This window comes from Ochotona curzoniae, unplaced genomic scaffold (genome assembly GCF_017591425.1).
Source record: "Ochotona curzoniae isolate NIBS_2020 unplaced genomic scaffold, NIBS_Ocur_1.0 contig_2321, whole genome shotgun sequence".
In the NCBI taxonomy this organism is placed as follows: domain Eukaryota; kingdom Metazoa; phylum Chordata; class Mammalia; order Lagomorpha; family Ochotonidae; genus Ochotona; species Ochotona curzoniae.
In genome coordinates, this window is record NW_024465421.1 from 932,949 (window position 1) to 949,827 (window position 16,879).

The window sequence follows — 16,879 nt, forward strand, 5'->3', positions numbered from 1 at the left end:
CTCAGGTGCCCAGGGCGAGGATGATACACACACAAAGTGGCACAGTTGCACAATGGGACTTTACCATCTTGTGTATGTCCAGTGGCACCAGGGGCTGCGCGGGACTCTCTGGGGACATGACTGGAGCCGCACAGGGGGGCCCTTCCCTAATTACCAATAGAAGGGGAAGCTACTAACACTGCCTCGCTCTGGGGTGTCATTTTGCTTTGTGACTCCTGGTCAGTCGTCTGGGTCTCCCAGGCTCTGACCATCACTGTCTATGAAAGAGTCCATGGGGCGCATTTGACAGGTGGAGGAAGTCAGGGGCATGAAACACCATGGATGAGGCCCATGAATGAGCGTTTTCCTCTCACAGTAACTTTCTGGGAAAGCAGAGAAATGGCAGACCTCCATGTCAGACAGGAAGAAAGGGGTGCGGATTTAGAAATCTCTAATAAGCTGTCTTTCAGGGCACTCTGTTCCAATCTTTGGCCACCATAATCTTTAAGTCCAAGCTTTAGGGAGAAGCTCCCAGCTTCCAGCCACAGTCACCAAGTGGAGTCCATTCTCTCGTGGACCATAGCAGGCAGCCCTCCTCTGAGGGTTAGGTCCTCTCTGGCCTGGCGAGAGGTTGCCTGCCACAGAAGGACAGGGGAGGAGGTTGGAGGTCAGAAGTCCTGGCGCGTGGCTGTGTGATGAATGAATGACACAGGTATCCTGGGGGGACTTCCTTCCGGTTCTTTGGCATGGCTGCTCACAGCTCTCCCGGGATCCGGCCGGCATTGGCAGCACAGCGGAAGCCGAGGTTATCCGAGGATGAATCTGGAGTGTTGCCCATCCTAGATTCGTCAGAGAAGGGGAGAGAGTGTAGGTAGGGGCTAAGAAACAGGCCATGGGCGTCACCCAGCTGCCCTGCTCAACGCACCGAGTGTGTGCGTGTGTGTGTGTGTGAGAGAGAGGGAGAGAGAGAGACAACTGCAGGGTGCCTTGTCTGGGAAATAAAACCTAGTGGAAAGACAGTTCCTGAACTTGTGCAGTGCCTAAGGGACAGGAAAGAAGGCATCTTAGGACACAGGGGAGAAAGTGACGGTAGAAAGACAGCTAAGAAATAACACCTATTATTAATAACTGAGAACAACGACTGAAAAAACCCTGTGGCCGGAAGTGGAGACATCACAGTGCTAGCCAGCTCGTAACATTTTTCTAGAAGCTTTCGTGAATATTCCTGCCTTTGTTGTTTCCCAACTTCTCCGGGAGGCAGAATCTGTTTGCTACCTTACAGACCCAAAAACCCAAGATGAGACACTGCTTCGGGGCTGGAGTAGGGTGGATGGCTGACCAGCTCCCTGTGCCCAGGCCAGTACTTTCTTATTACTTTGTCCTCAGAGGGGGAGAGGAGGAAAACAAAAGGCTTTCCAAGTGTCAGAGTCACCCAAGCAACCCTCGTGTCCCTAGACCCTGGTCAGAGTGGACTCCCTCTCGGTGAAAGGCAGAGATCAACAAACTGAACCCGCAGACGAAGGAGGCAGAAAGTCCTAGAGGACCACTAGGCAGCCCAGAACTCAACCATGCAGCTGCCACCTGCTAGGTCAAAACAAGCAGGCCCTGGGATGTAGCTGAGTTTTCTGTCCTTGATTATAAAATCAAGTGAATGTGAAGATTGAACTATCACGATGAACCAGTCTGAAGCGCCTGTAAGTCCATGATCACGGGCGATGACCCAGCGATGAGCCCACTCCTTCTCCCTCCCTCTGCTTACCGGGTGATGAGGACAAGAGGAGAAACTCACATGACCAGCATGCTGAGCACACGGCCTCCCTTGGTGCCAAGAGCTGGCAGGAAAAGGGCCCAGCTGTTCCAGGCCCTTCTGCTTTCATGATGAGTGGCTCACTGCCTGTTCCATACCCACAACTCCCAGTGGCAGGCAGGGGTATGCTCTAGGAGCCCAGGGTCCAGCTGCTCAGCACCCAAGGCATGCGTTCCCTTGGCCCAAGCTTCTCACCTGGTGGTGATCCGGGCCCGGTGATTGGCGGAGCCATCGGCCGTGTCAATCCAGGACGCCCCCCGGAGCACACGCATGTCCTCGTGAGCAGCCGGGTATGTGGATGCTGTCCACTCCCACACATTGCCCACGAGGTCATACAGCCCTGTAGTACAGTTGGCAAGTCAGTCCCAGGTTGGCAGGCACCCCCCGACCCTTGCCCATTAGGGTCCCTGGGGAGCAAGTGCTGGCACAGAAGGGCCTCTCTCTCTCTCTCTGCTCCATCCATCAGGGAGAACACTCTGACCGACTTGTGGGCATGGGAGACCATACCGTAGTCATTCTGTGGGGGGAACGCCTTCACAGGGGAGACTCCGGGGAAGCCGTCCTCAGCTGTGTCACCTGTAGGGAACTTTCCCTGGTGGGAGAAGTTAAGGTTGAAGGGTTTGCTGTCTGACCCACGGCAGAGAAAAATCCAGGTCACCTTTCTGTGTGACCTGGGGCAGTGACCTCAGCTTCCTATCCCGAGCTCTCAAACAAGTTCCCTCTGGTCCTCCACCACGACCTCGAACCTGGCTTAGGGAAGGCACGTGCTTGGGTGGTTCTTGGCATGCCCAGCCCAGTCCTGCTCTTTCCACTCTCTGCAACATCCCCCCTCTTGGTCTAGAACCCCATTCACCATGGTTCCTTGGGAAGAGGGGCCACCCTTCTGTTCCTGAGGTCACATGCCCTCTGCATGGGCACCGGAGACCAGACCACCACTGCCCTCCCTGGCACCACCAACACCCATTGTGCCCTCTCATAAGGCCCTTCCCCTCTATCTCCCACAGCCTCAACTCCCCTTCATCTTCCCTGACTCTACCTTTCTAATCTCTCATATTTTACAACCAAAATTCTTAAAGAAGCAACCCATACTTGTTGGTACAGTTTGTTCAATTTGTTTATTTAAAATTGGGGTTCAGTCATCACTACTCTATAGAAGTTGCTCTCTCTCTCTTTCTCTCTCTCTCACACACACACACACATACACACACACACAAAGGATGAACGGGGTGAGGGTTTTGATTTATTTAGCCCTACCACATGCTAGGGCTTCTCTTATCTGTCTTTTAGGTTCACCTTCACAATAGTTTGAAATAGGTTTTGTCTCTGTTTAAAAACTGGCAATAATGGCTTAAATCACCACATCTCATCACTTCCCATGTCAGAGTGCTCATTCATGCCCTGGCTGTTCTTCTCATCCATTCCCTGCTAATGTGCCTGCGGAAGCAGCAGAGGATGCTCCAGGTACCTGGCCCCAATCACCCACGTCAAGAATACAAATGGAGTTCTAGGCTCCTGGCTGTTTGGGAAGTGAAGCAGCAAATGGAAGATGGATCTCTCTCTCTCCCACTCCTTTCAAACAAACATTTACAATGCAGATAAAAAGCTGGCAACTACGTTTCAAGCAGCTGGCTAAATTGTTAACAAGTGCGAACTTTTCTGTGACGCTTTGGTTTCAAGCTGGGGTCATCCAGTCCTCGGGTGTTTTCACTGCTTGTCCCCGAGCACTGGTGCTGAGCTGCTCTCAGCTGACTGTCTCTCTGAGGACAGCACCTTGCCAAGGTGCATGCTGAGAACTCCATAGCCACTTGCTCTGACCCAGGACTCTGTTTTCTATTCTGACTCCAATGCATCAAAACCGTTGAAATCTTAGCTCGCTGACCGCCAACAAGTGTCCTCTGTCTCCTGGACAGTGGCAGCACCGTGACCATTGCTGCCAAAGCCTGGATTCAGGCTGGACTCCACCGCTCTGCTCTACTGCTCGGCTACGTTTGACTAATTACAAACTATCCATCTTCACAGTCAACCCACCCCTCTCCCCAGGTTCAGCTTCCTCTCTTGCTTCCACTGCCATAGCCTCAAATGTAAAGATCCTCACCCAGGTCCAGCTCTACTTCATTCAGTCCTGAGCAAATTAGCAGCCCCGCCTCCAACAAAATGGTGCTCCTGTCCCATTTGGAAAGCTCAGATGGCTCTACACCACCTTGGTTGGGCATCCTTCTGAGTCTGCTTCCATCCAATCCCCTAACTGCACTATTGCCAGCCCTCTCCAGGGGCTCCACTGAGTCTCCACATCTCTGAACACCCAGCACACATTCTAAAGCAGCGCCAGGCCTGCGTGCTGGTACCCGTGCTTGGGATGGCCTGTCATTCCACTTTCTACTTGGCAACCTCCAATGTAATCAGCTCAGAGACACCCCGCCTAGGAAGCCTCCCCTGGCACCCTCAGGCAGTGATTCACTCCTTTGGCCTCATCATGTCATCAGTAATCTGTTCCATTAGAACACAGGGTTGGGCCTGGTACCATAGCCTAGTGGCTAAATCCTCGTACTTGGCATGTCTTGGTATCCAATATGAGTGCCGGCTCATATCCCAGCTGCTCCACTTCCCATCCAGCTCCCTGCTTGTGGCCTGGGAAAGCAATCGAGGACAGTCCAAAGCCTTGGGATCCTGCACCCACGTGGGAGACAAGGAAGAAGCTCCTGGCTTTGGATCAGTTTAGCTCTGGCCATTGCGGCCACTTGGGGAGTGAACCAGCAGATGGAAGATCTTTCTCTCTGTCTCTCCTTCTCTCTGTTAACCTGACTGTCCAATAAAAATAATTAAACCTTAAAAATAAATAAGTAAGAACACAGGGTGCTCGGAGTCCCACAGCGCCTGGCCTAGAGCAGGTCTCCGTCAGTGCCAGAGCCAGGGAGGGACACAGGTGCTTCTTACCTGCCACAGATTGGTGCGGTTTGGCTGGAATTTGTTCCCCCATGGGTAAATCCGGCCTGTCAGAAGGGCAAGGAGACCAGAGGGAGAGGGAGAGGTGAGAAGGTGGAGAAGCAAAAAGAGAGGGAAGCCACAGGGAGTTAGGAGGTGTGGAGAAGAGCAGAGGCAGGTCGCTCTTAAGCTCGCATGCCCATCTCCGGCACTGACTGTACTGCCTTAGGGCCCTCGGCTCCTACCTGCCCGGGACAGTGCAGTTAGCTCCGAGTGTGGTTCTCAGACCGGGGCCACTCTGTGAACTAGCTGTGACCATGTTCATGTCAAGAAAAGCTCAAAAACTCGAGACTTAAAAATGAAGAAACTTGGCATCAGAGTGTTGAGGCATGGCAGTTAAATTACCCACATCCCATTTCAGAGTGCCTGTTGGGGTTCTGGCAATTCTATTTCTTATCCAGTTCCCTGTTAATACATTTTGGTATGGCGGCAGCTCTTGGACCAAGCGCTTGGTGCTACCCCACAAGGGAAACCCAAATGGACTTCTTATTTCCTGGCTTCCAGCTGGCCCAGTGCTGGCCATGGCAGGCATTGAGGAGTGAACGGAATCTGTTTCTCTCTCTCTCCCCCCTGTGTGTGTGTGTGTGTGTACCTATCGCTCTGTCACTCTGCCACTTAGATGGATTAAAAAAATAAAACAACTTTTTTTTTAAAGAAACTCATATCCACTAAACAAAATTTAAAAAAAAAACTCACATACTTCATTAGTGAACAAGCAAGAAGCAACCTCATTAATTATATCAAAAGCTTTGAGTACAAGGGCTGGCACCCTAGTGTGGAGACTAAGCTTCTGCTTATGGTGGCGGCAGCCCACATGGGCACCAGGTCGAGGGCTGGCTGCTCCGTTTCTGACCCAGCTCCTTGCTGACGCGCCTGAGAAAGCAGCGGAGGATGGTCCAAGTGCTTGGACCACTGTAGTCACGTGGGAGACCTAGAAGAGGCTCCTGACTTCAGATGGACCCAGCTCCAGCTGTCGTGTCCACTTGAGGAGTGAACCACGGGACTGAAGGTCTTTCTCTCTGTCCTCTCTCTCTGAAAATCTGCCTTTCAAATAAAACAAAATGTCTTTTAAACTTTCTGACTGGATATGTCAGGAGCTTATTCAAGAGTGCACGGAGGGGTTTAACGTGGACAAGTGCTATCCACTCACATGAGGGCTGGCTCTACGAAACAGTGGGTAAAGCTGCCATCTGTGGCACCAGCATCCCACATGGGCACCAATTCAAGTCCTGGCAGCTCCACTTCCAACCGAGCTCCTCTGCTAAAGCTTCTGAGAAAACAGTGGAAGGTGAAGAAGAAGTGCTTGGGGGCTCTCTGTGCCCGTGTGGGAGACCTGGAAGCAGCGTTAGGATCCTGGCTTCACCCAAGTCCAGCTCCGACTGCTGCAGCCATTTGGGGAGTGAACCCCTGGATGGAAGATCTCCATCTCTTTTCCTCTCTCTGCAACTCTCCTTTTCAAATAAATAAATAAATAAATGATGAAATACTTTTAAAAGGTTACAAAGTGACAAACTTTGAGTAAACAGTTATTCATTGTATCCATCACGGTGCACCTATGGAAAAGATATACAGTTCTGGCAATTCTCCCTTCCTATGTTGGTCTAGTTATTTTTATTGAAATATAACTTGGAGGGGCTGACATTGTGGTGCCACTGGTTAAAGCGTTGTCTGTGACACTGGTAGCATGTATGAACTCCTGTTGAGTCGCAGCTGCTCCACCTCCAAGGCAGCTCCCTGCTAATACACGTAGGAGAGCAGCGAGGGATGACTTAAGAACTGGGGTCCCTGCCTCCTCTGTGCGGAGCCCATCTGGAGTTCTGGGCTCCTGGTGCTAGCGTGGCCCAGTCCCAGTTGCTGTGGCCATTTGGAAAGTGAATCAGCAGACAGAAGATTCTTCTCTCTGTAACTCTACCTTTCAAATAAAGAAATCTTGTAAAATTGTAAATACTACTTGTGGAATCACCAAAAATAGGAAACTTATGTCTGCTTTCCATTTCGGTTTCCCAGTTATTAATGGCTACTCTATTTTACAAATGTACTCTTCTGAGATGGATAAGAAATAATAATAATAAAAAAAAGAACTGGTCTTTCAGCACAGTAGACTTAAGCAGCACTGCTCTAGGGAGAAGGCACACCCCAGCACCCTGCATTCAAGTCCCGGACCAGGGCAGGATGGCGAGCGATAAGCCTTGGCAACGGCTGTATACCCTTCAGACCCCCTCGAGCAGCAAACTCCCACTCTTCCTCCGTCGGCAGCCGTTTCCCTCGCCAAGCGCAGTAGGCACGAGCGTCGTTCCAGCTCACGTGAAGCACAGGGAACTCCAATTTCTCTTTGATGCCAGAGCCGGGACCTGCAGGCTGACAGGATGAAGGGAGACACGCTTCTGCTGCCAGTGCTCAGCTTCGACCACTAGACGGAGCAAGGACATTGGCAGATGTGAGATGGCCTAGCGAGGGGGAGGGGGCAGGGTGGGTTTTCCAGGGTCAGACTCAAATCCTAGACTTGCAACCACAGGGATGCCATACAGGTGCCGGTTCATATCCTGGCTGCCCCACTTCCTATCCAGCACCTTACTTGTGACCTGGGAAGGTAGTGGAGGACGGCCCAAAGCCTCGGAACCCTGCACCCATGTGGGAGACCTGGAAGAAGCTTCTGGCTTTGGAATCAGGTCAGCACTGGCCCTTGTGGCATTTTGGGGAATAAACCAGCAGACGGAAGATCTTTCTGTCTCTCTTTCTGTAAGCCTGCCTTTCCAATAGAAAATAAAGTCAATCTTAAAAAAAAAAAAAAAAGACTGTGTGGCTAAGTGATTACTCAACTGGCTAATTCTCTGCCTGTAGCACCAACTGGTTCTGTTGTGGCTGCTCCACTTGCCATCCAACTCCCTGCTTATGGTCTGGGACAACAGCAGAGGCTGGCCCAAGTTCTTTGGCCCATAAGTCCTTGTGGGAGACCTGGGAGAAGTTTCTGGCTTCCAGTTGCCAACCAGCTCAGTTCTGGCCATATCAGCCATTCGGGGAGTGAACCAACAGATGGAGGACTTCTGGCTCTGTCTCTTCATTCTCTGCAAAAATCTGACTTTCAAATGAGAAAAGAAATCTTGGCGGGGGTGGAAACTACACGTCAGACTAAAGGGAGATCAGAGAGAAGGACAAAAGATTGCTTAGCTTCCCAGAAGTACTTGTTATCTGGTTATTAAAGACCGTATTCCTGGTGGGTACCAGGAAGATGAGGGAAGGAGTCAGCTCTTACCTGCCTCCAAAATGCCCCCTCCACAGGAAGCCACCAGAGAAGATTCTGCAAGAAAGAAGGAGCAAGTGACCCAAAGGCAGGACAGGGATGCAGGCAGGCCTTGGGTGCTGGGGGTGGGGGGGGCCTCCCCCTTCTGCAGCTTGCTAGCCGCTTCCGAAGTATCCTGTTCTTGGTCCATGTCTCTCTCGGGCAAGAATCAGCTCAGAGCCCACCTCCTGCGACATGTGTCTGTCTCTGCCAGGGTTGGGTTTCTCTGGCTGCCTCCCTGACCCAGCTCTCAGGCCTGACTCTGCATTGTGGCCCACGAGATCCTGCCCTGCCCCCCTCTCCCCCCACTTTAGGATTCTCGATTCTCCTCCCAGGGCCCACATCCCCCCAGCTCCCTCAGCTGGACCACTAGGCTCTCTCACCTTCACCCGCCTGGTGGTCTTTTTTTTGAGCTCCTGGGAGACCAAGTCCTCAAAGACAAAGCTCCACCCAAAACTCTCCGCTTCTGTCCGGAACTTCGTGCTCCTTACAAACTCCCTGCAGTGAGACAGTTCACCTACTTCAGCGGCCAGCATCCCATGCCTCCTCTCTGTCCCCTCTCCCCACCCCGCTCCAGAAACCTCCCATACCCTGTTCCCTAAGTCACACACCACAGAGACACTATGCTCCCAGGAATCCTCTGGCAACCCTGGGCAGGAGGGAGCTTTCTTTCCAGTTAGCACAGAATTCACCTCTCGGGAAAGCCATGCTTTTCTGATGTATGCAGAATTCTGGGAGTTTTTGGCAAAGGGCAAGCATAATTACTACGTGAATAATCACTATGTGAATCGTAATGAACAGCCAAAATACAAGTTGGTTCCATCTATCACTCTAAGCAGCTTTCCCTGCGCCCCCTTGCAACCATGGATTTGCTTTTTTGTCTTCGTAGCTTTGCTCCTCCCTCAGAAAGTCACATATCAGGAATCAGAGCACGCAGTTTTTTAGGCCAGGCTTCTCTCACCTAGTAAAATGCTTTGGATTTATTTGTGGCGTCGCTCTCAGTGGTCTCTGCCTTCTCTTCGATGAGTATGTCATCGTATGGTTACACTTTTGCACAAAGCTTACGCTTATGGATAAAGCATATGTGTTCAACAGCTGAGTTATCAGGGGAGTTCAATCCAGATTTTGGAGATTACAAAAAAACAAAACAGCTGAGCAAGTATGAGGGCAGGGAGTGAGACTCTTCTGAAAGGTCTTCATCCCAGTCTCGCTACGAGCACGGGAAGCTGGCAGCACAGGTATTGTTATTAATCTGCATCTAACAGATGGAAGACAGGCAAATGAATGACATACTGGGGCGCTGGGATGGATTTCCACACAGCTGGCTCTGGAATGGCCAGTTGCTGGGGGAAGATGACTGTCCTACCGGGCCAGCTCTCCCCATGTCTGTCCCTGACATGAGGAGACACTGTGTGCTGATCAAAGGGACTCTGAGAGTGATCGAGGCACTGGGAGATTCGAGCATTATCTGAGCTGTTTGAAACTTTAACCAAAGAACCAGAGTCAAATCGTGGGGTTCTGAGCAAAATTCAGGGTAGAGGGCATACTGTGCAACCACCTCGCTGTTGGTCGGCATGATGTGGTAAAGCTTGGTCAGGAGTGATTTCTCCCCTAATTTTAATAAATTTCTTTTTGAAGTGATTCGATTACTTTTAAAAGTACGTGCATATAAAAATGCACACTGCATTAAAGAAAATGAATAAACACAAGTAGGCTAAAAAATTAAAATGGGGGTGGGCGTTATGATATAGTGAGTAAAGCTGATCTGCAGTGCCAGCATTCTATCTAGGTGATAATTTAAATCCCAGCCGTTCCATTTCCAAGCCAGCTCCCTGCTGATACGCCTGGAAAAGCTGCAGAGGACGGCCCAATCCCTGCAACCCTGCCAGCATGTGGGAATTCTGCATGAAGCTCCTGTCTCTTGTTCCTTGGTTTCGCCCAGCTCTGGCCACGGAAGCCATCTGGGGAATGAATCAGCGGATAGATTTCTCTCTCTCCTTGCTCTATCACTCTAACGTTCAAATGGGTAAATCTTTAAAAGAAAAAGATGACTCTTCAGGGACCAACATGTGCTGCAGTGGATTAAGCTGCCACCTAGGACCCAGGTATCGTGTAAAAGTGCCCGTTTGAGTCCCATGTTTTGAGGCAACTCTCTTTTAATACACCCGGGAAAGCACTATCGGAGTGGGAGTGACTGAAGGCATGTTTGATAGCGAAGGAAGGCTGCTGGGGTCTTCCATGGACTGACCCACTGCACTCACAGGTAGGCAAGGGAGCAAAGACAGAGTGGTTTGGGGAAGGGACTGGAGAGCATGTCTGTGTGGGAGACCTAGGCTGGGCTAAACAGCATCACCTGTCCTGTTGGGCAGGGCTTGGCAACAGTTCATGTCCCAGCTGCTCCACTTTCATCCAGCTCCCTGCCCGTGGCCTGGGAAAACAGTAGAGGATGCCCTCCCACCTTGGAATCCTGTACCTGCGCAGTATACCTGGAAGAGGCTCCTGGTTCCTGGCTCCTGGCTCCTGGCTTCAGACTGGCTCAGCTCCGGCCGTTGTGGCCACTTGGGGGAGTGAACCAGTAGACGGAAGATCTTTCTCTCTGTCTCTCCTTCTCTCTGTAAAATGTGCTTTTCCAATAAAAGTAAATAAATCTTAAAAAGAAAAAAACAAAACCAAAATCATTGAGCTGGGGAGCATGCCTGGCCGGACACTTGAGTGTTGGAGCAGGCAGCAGGCACATCAGGCTGGGCTGCAGCATGAATCAAACTCTAATAGAACCGGATCTGCGGGCAGAGTTTCTAAGGGAATGATGGGCTTGCCTCTGTAGGACTGCTGGTTTATGCAGAGAGCTGGGGGCAGTGATGGGCCAAGACAGGTTGGTCCAAAGAACTTACCTGACAGAAACCAACTTAACATGCATGGTAGCTGGGGCTGGAAGGGGGCTGGGCAGGGCCAGGCTGTAGCACCCACTGGCACATGCAAAGGCCAGGACTGAGGGCAAACCATGCCAAGCAGGGCCACTGTACCCACCAACATGCACGAGATCCAGGGGTGGGAACAGGCCTGGTAGGGCAACTTGGGGAACCCCCTTTCTAGACCCCAGCTCCTACTGGGGAGCAGGAGTCAGAGCTGGGGGAGGGCCAGACCAGGCAAGGCAAGACAGAAGCATCCCTTCAGCATCTGTATGGGTAGGGTCTAGGAACGGGCCAGGCTGGACCAAGCCTCAGCACTCACTGGGATGCATGATAAGGACAAGATGTGGGCTACTCCCAGCTAGACTAAGCTGTAATACCCACCAGGAGAGCTGAGACTGTGGTTAGGTCACACCAGGCTGGGTCTAATCACTTGACAGCACGTGCAAGACCCGATGCTGGGAACGGACTTCTTACGAAAACTCTGGGGACTGTCCAGCTAGCCTGGTGCAAAGAACTGGGGCTATGGGAAGACCAGGTAGGGCAAGGCTGTGACACCTATCAACATGTATGTGGGCTGACCTGAGGGGAGGCCAGACGGGGCTGGGCTCCAGCACCTGCTGGTGATGGTGAACACCACAATGGATGGCAACACCCACCAATTCATGTGAGGACTGGGGCTGGGCCAGGCTGAAACTGGTGGTGACACAGACCAAGTCAGGCTGTAGCACCTGCTGGCAAATGCCAAGACCAGTGTAGGCCATCGCAGGCTGGGTCACAGCACAAGATGCAGGGCTGAGAGTAGGCCAGAACTTCAGGGCCTCCCAAGCTGGGTCACTGCTTCCACTGGTGGTTGTGGAGCTGGCTTAGGCTGCAGCACTAGCAGGCAAATGCCAAGACAGGGTGAGAGTCATGACGGCTAGCTCATCTTGGCCAGCAGGGGACATCAGTTGCCCCATCAGAGGCTGGAAAGCAGAACAGGTTGGACAATTGTCCTGGCCAAGCTTTGTAGCCTGTTTCTGGGTCTGTGGATACACTAAAGTGAACTTGGTCAACCTAGAGACCTTGGAAATATTTTCTCAACCATGATGTGCAATAAAGCCTCATAACACTCTTCCCCACATGAGGATCTCTAAGGTGTCATCAAAGGATTTCCACCCCTCACCATCCTGAGGTGCTGATGTAGTCTGAGAACAAGGAGTAACCCCTCTCACTGCTCCCCTGCAGACACAGGAGAAACGAAAAATTTGAACAATTGTCCTACCCACCTTCCTCCATACTTGACCCATCCCACCCTAACTAGAGGCCCACACGGGCTTGCATTTCTCTCAGTTATGTCAACAACATTAAAAAGAAAATTTAAAAAATTTTAAAAGTTACTCGATGATGTGAGGGCTGGCATGGTGGTACAGAGAGTTAAGAGTCCGCCTGCAATACTGGCATCCCTTATGGATGTCAGTTCAAATCTTGGCTGTTCCACTTCAGATCCAGCTCTCTGGTAACGGCCTGGGAAATCAGTGCAGGATGGCCCAGGTACACTGGCCTCTGCATCCAATGGGAGACCCTGAAGATCCTGGCTCCTGGCTTTGGTCTGGTCCAACCATGGCCATGGTGGCCAACTGGGGAGTGAACTAACAGATGGAAATTCTGTCTCCTCTTCTTACTGAATCTCTGCCTTTCAAATCAATAAATAATAAAAATTCCATTTTCATGAACTTTTTAAAGTACCCTTACGTATCTACGGACACACATTTTCAACTCCAACCCTGCATCACTGGAAGGTGCGTTCTAGGTTTCCTCTGGCAAGTTTTACTGTAGCCTTCCCAACACCTGACCTTAGGCAGCTGAGGATTAAAGCAGCTCACCACGCTTTCTCAGACCTGAGAGCGCATCACAAGATATGACTCCTAAACATCGCAGCGCTGTTTCCCTCAACAAACAGGAATGAAATTTAAGGCATTCTCAGTGACTAGGAACCCTGGAGTGGGTGGGTCCATCCTTCCTTCCTTCTTTCCTCTCTTCCTCTTTCATTTCATTTTTTTTTTTTCAAGGAGATGTATTTGTTTTTATTGGAAAGGCAGATTTTTGCAGAGAAAGGAGAGAGAGCAGGAAGCTCTTCATCTCTCTGTGGGTTCACTCCCCGAATGGCTGGTATGGCTAGAACTGAGCTGGTCGGCAGCTGGAAGCCAGAAGCTTCTCCCAGGTCTCCCACAAGGACTTGTGGGCCAAAGAACTTGGGCCAGCCTCTGCTGTTGTCCCAGTCCATAAGCAGGGAGTTGGACGGCAAGTGGAGCAGCCACATAGTTGTGCACCTAGGCAGAGGATTGGCCTGTTGAGCCACCACACCGGCCTGCCTTTCTTTCTCTTTTTTCTTTTCTCTTTCTTTTCTCTTTCTTTCTTTCCAATTATTTTTTTTTAAAGCTTTGTAAAGCAGAATAACAGAGAGCTCTTTCATCCATTGGTTCACTCCACAGACAGCCACGATAGCTAGGGTTAGATTAGACTAACGCAGGAGTCAGGAACCCCGCTGGGGTCTCCCATGTGGGCTGTACGTACTCAAGCACTTGAACATCGTACCTCCTACGACACAACAGCAGGAAGTCAGATCAGGAACAGAGTCGCTGGAACTTGAAACAGCACTCGGACATGGAATGCCGCTATCTCGCGCAGCAGCTTAATCCACTATGCCACATCCCACTCACACTATAGCACTTCTTATGAATGCTTCCCTCTTGGGCCCGGCTTGATAGCCTAGTGACTAAATCCTCGCCTTGCATGTGCTAACATGCAACATGTGTTAACATGTGCTGCTCTACTTCCCATCCAGGTCCCTGCCTTGTGGCCTGGGAAAGCCCAAAGCCTTGCAACTCTGTACCCGTGTGGGAGACCAGATAGCAGCTCCTGGCTCCTGGCTCCTGGCTCCGGATTGGCTCAACTCTGACTGTTGCGGCCACCTGGGGAGTGAACTTGTGGATGGAAGATCTTTCTGTCTGTCTTTCCTTATCTCTGTAAATCTGCCTTTCCAATAAAAGAAAGAAATAAATAAATCTTGTGAAGCAACTGAATGTTTCCCTCTTGCTCCTGTTTGTCTTTGCTTTGTCAAGGGACAGGGGAAAAAAGCACTGGCTCCACAGTAGGCACCTCTGAATTCAAGTCCAGTTCTGACACTGAGAGCCTCAGACAGAGTTCTTTGAATTTCAGATTCTTCATCAGAAAGACACAGGTAACAGTGCAAAGAGGGCATCTGATGCTGAGCAAGCTGGGTTCCTTGCACATAGTAGGAAGAAGTCTTTCAAACAGCTTTTACTTGGGCCCCGCAGCGTGGCCTAGCAGCTAAGGTCCTCACCTTGAACGTGCCAGGATCCCATATGGGCGTCAGTTCTAATCCTGGCAGTTCCACTTCCCATCCAGCTCCCTGCTTGTGGCCTGGGAAAGCAGTCCAGGACGGCCCAAAGCCTTGGGACCCTGCACCCGTGCAGGAGACTCGGAAAGAAGTTCCTGGATCCTGGCTTTGGATCGGCATAGCATCGGCCGTTGCGCTCACTTGGGGAGTGAATTATGGGACGGAAGATCTTCCTCTCTGTCTCTCCTCCTCTCTGTATATCTGACTTTCCAATAAATAAATACATAAAAAAGAAAGAGCTTTTACTCCTCCTGGGGAAACTTCTGACTACCTGATTTTTTTTTACCTGAAATCTTTGTTAGTGACAGGAACTATGTCGATGGCAAAAGGGCTCACGGACACTTCCTGGACAGGAGCTTCACCAGCTTTGTGACCTCGAGTGTTTGTTCCCATCCGGAATCTCCCACCTCGAAGTTGAACCACGCCAGCAGGCTGACCATTCCCTGAAAGGACAGTGATCAACAATACATGCTCATAGAGAAAATAAGTGGTAACGGTCCACTCATATGCAATACTCATACCAGTACAAAGAAATAAAACACAGTAGGCTAAAAAATTTGGCTTTAAATTCTTGTTCTGCGGACCCGGCGCAATAGCATAGTGGCTAAAGACCTCGCCTTGAACGCGCAGGGATCCCATATACAGGCGTTAGTTCTAATCCTGGCGGCCCCACTTCTCAGCCAGCTCCCTGCCTGTGGCCTGGGAAAGCAGTTGAGGATGGCCCAAAACCTTGGGACCCTGCACCCATGTGGGAAACCTGCAAGAGGCTCCTGGCTCCTGGCTTCAGATCAGCTCAGCTCCAGCCGTTGTGCTCACTTGGGGAGTGAATCATTGAACGGAAGATCTTCCTCTCTGTCTCTCCTCCTCTTTGTATATCTGCCTTTCCAACTTAAAAAAAAAATAGTCTCTAAAGAAAATTCTTGTTCTACTAATTGAATTTGCTTTTAGGCAAATTAGTTAATCTGAGATCTGTGCATCCACCAAATGGGGGTAACACCTATGTTACGGTGATATTGCATGAATTAAAATAATGTGCTGAACAACACTGAACAGATTTTCACGTACCTTTTTCCAAAGTAGGTAAATCCAGGAACTATATCCTGAAATATATCTAATAATTATGCTTACGCTGCTTCTTTACCTCTCCTGTCCATTTCTTGAAATATTTACCATTTTTTGTTTAGTAGCTTGGGGGGCAGGCACGGTGGCATGGCTAGTTATTCCTCAGCCTGTAGCACCAGCACCACCATCCCCTAGGGTTTTTTTTTTTTGAGTCCTGGCTACTCCACTTCCAAGCAAGCTCCATGCTTATGGCCTGGAAAGGCAGCAGAGACTGGCCCAAGTCCTCGCGTCCCTACAGCAAGAAGCTCCTGGCTCCCAGCTGTGGACCAGCTGAGCTCTGGTCATTTCGGCCCTCTGGGGACTGAACCAACAGATGAAATTCTCTTTTTGTCTTGCCCTCTCTCTGTAACTACTTTCAAGTAAAAATATATATATATTTTAAAGGCAGCTTCTCATTTCTGCAACTGTTTTTAAATAAAAGTATTTAAGGCTGGTGGTGTCATAGCAAGTAGCTTCCAGCACCCCACAAGGTTTGAGTCCCAGCTGCTCTACTTCTGATCCCATTCCCTGACCATGTGCCCACGGCCTTGGGACCCTGCATCCATGCGGGAGGCCCAGGAGAAGCTCCTGACCCTTGCTTTCGGATCAGCCCAGATTTGGGGAGTGAACCAGCAGATGGACAATCTCTCTCGGTCTCTCTTTGTAACTCTGCTCTTCAAACAAACAACCTTCTTTTTTAAAAGTCGATTTTGCTTTAAAAAAAAGAGTGAGAGAGCATGTGAGCAATCTCCATCTGCTGATTCACTCCTCAAATGCCCCCAACTCCCTCTGAGTCTTCCGTGTGGGTACCAAGGACCCAAGCTCCAGAGTCATCGTCTGCCGCCTGCCAGGACACGCAACAGCAGCAGGCTGGACTGGAAAGCGAGGCAGAACCCGATGCCAAGCACCGATATGGGATGCCCACACCCCAAACAGCAACTTCACCTGTTGGACCATGACACCTGCTCCGCTTACCGTTATGCCAAGTGTTCCAGAACATGGAAGAATGACATCAATTTCACCAGTGTATGCCTGTTTGAATGCAATCCCCAAAGAGCCAACTTCAAAGGCTGGTTAGCAGGAGACAGGCTGACATGCAGCTCCCCTGTCTCATAAAGGCCACACCTCGGGCTGCATTCATCACATCACAGCGTCCCCACACAAGGCTGGACGAGTACTCCCAGTCCCCTGATGTACTCGACGACCTCTGACACCTCGATTGCAAAAGGGAATTTAAAAAGAACACGGGCTACAGCGGATATAGCTGCCACCCAGGACGCCAGAATCCCATGGGGACACTGGCTCCATGTCCTACCCTGCTAATGGCCCTCGTGGGCCCCTGCACCCACTTGGCGGCTTCCCGCACACACCCAGGAGAGCAGGGTGCTGCCTTCCCAGACGCCCCGGGCCGAGCCGCG

The 16,879-nt window shown here is 50.8% G+C and overlaps 1 protein-coding gene across 1 annotated transcript; it reads right to left on the minus strand.

Moving 5' to 3' along the window:
• Positions 1-648: 648 nt before the first annotated feature.
• On the minus strand, positions 649-16,752 carry SUMF2 (sulfatase modifying factor 2). Its single transcript, XM_040973774.1, has 9 exons — positions 16,437-16,752; positions 14,647-14,803; positions 8,432-8,546; positions 8,022-8,066; positions 6,976-7,126; positions 4,721-4,776; positions 2,294-2,378; positions 1,982-2,126; positions 649-818 (listed from the first exon to the last, which is right to left on the minus strand). Exons 1-9 carry the CDS (start codon positions 16,459-16,461, stop codon positions 734-736), a joined length of 864 nt encoding a protein of 287 aa, XP_040829708.1. The 5' UTR covers positions 16,462-16,752; the 3' UTR covers positions 649-733.
• Positions 16,753-16,879: the final 127 nt, after the last annotated feature.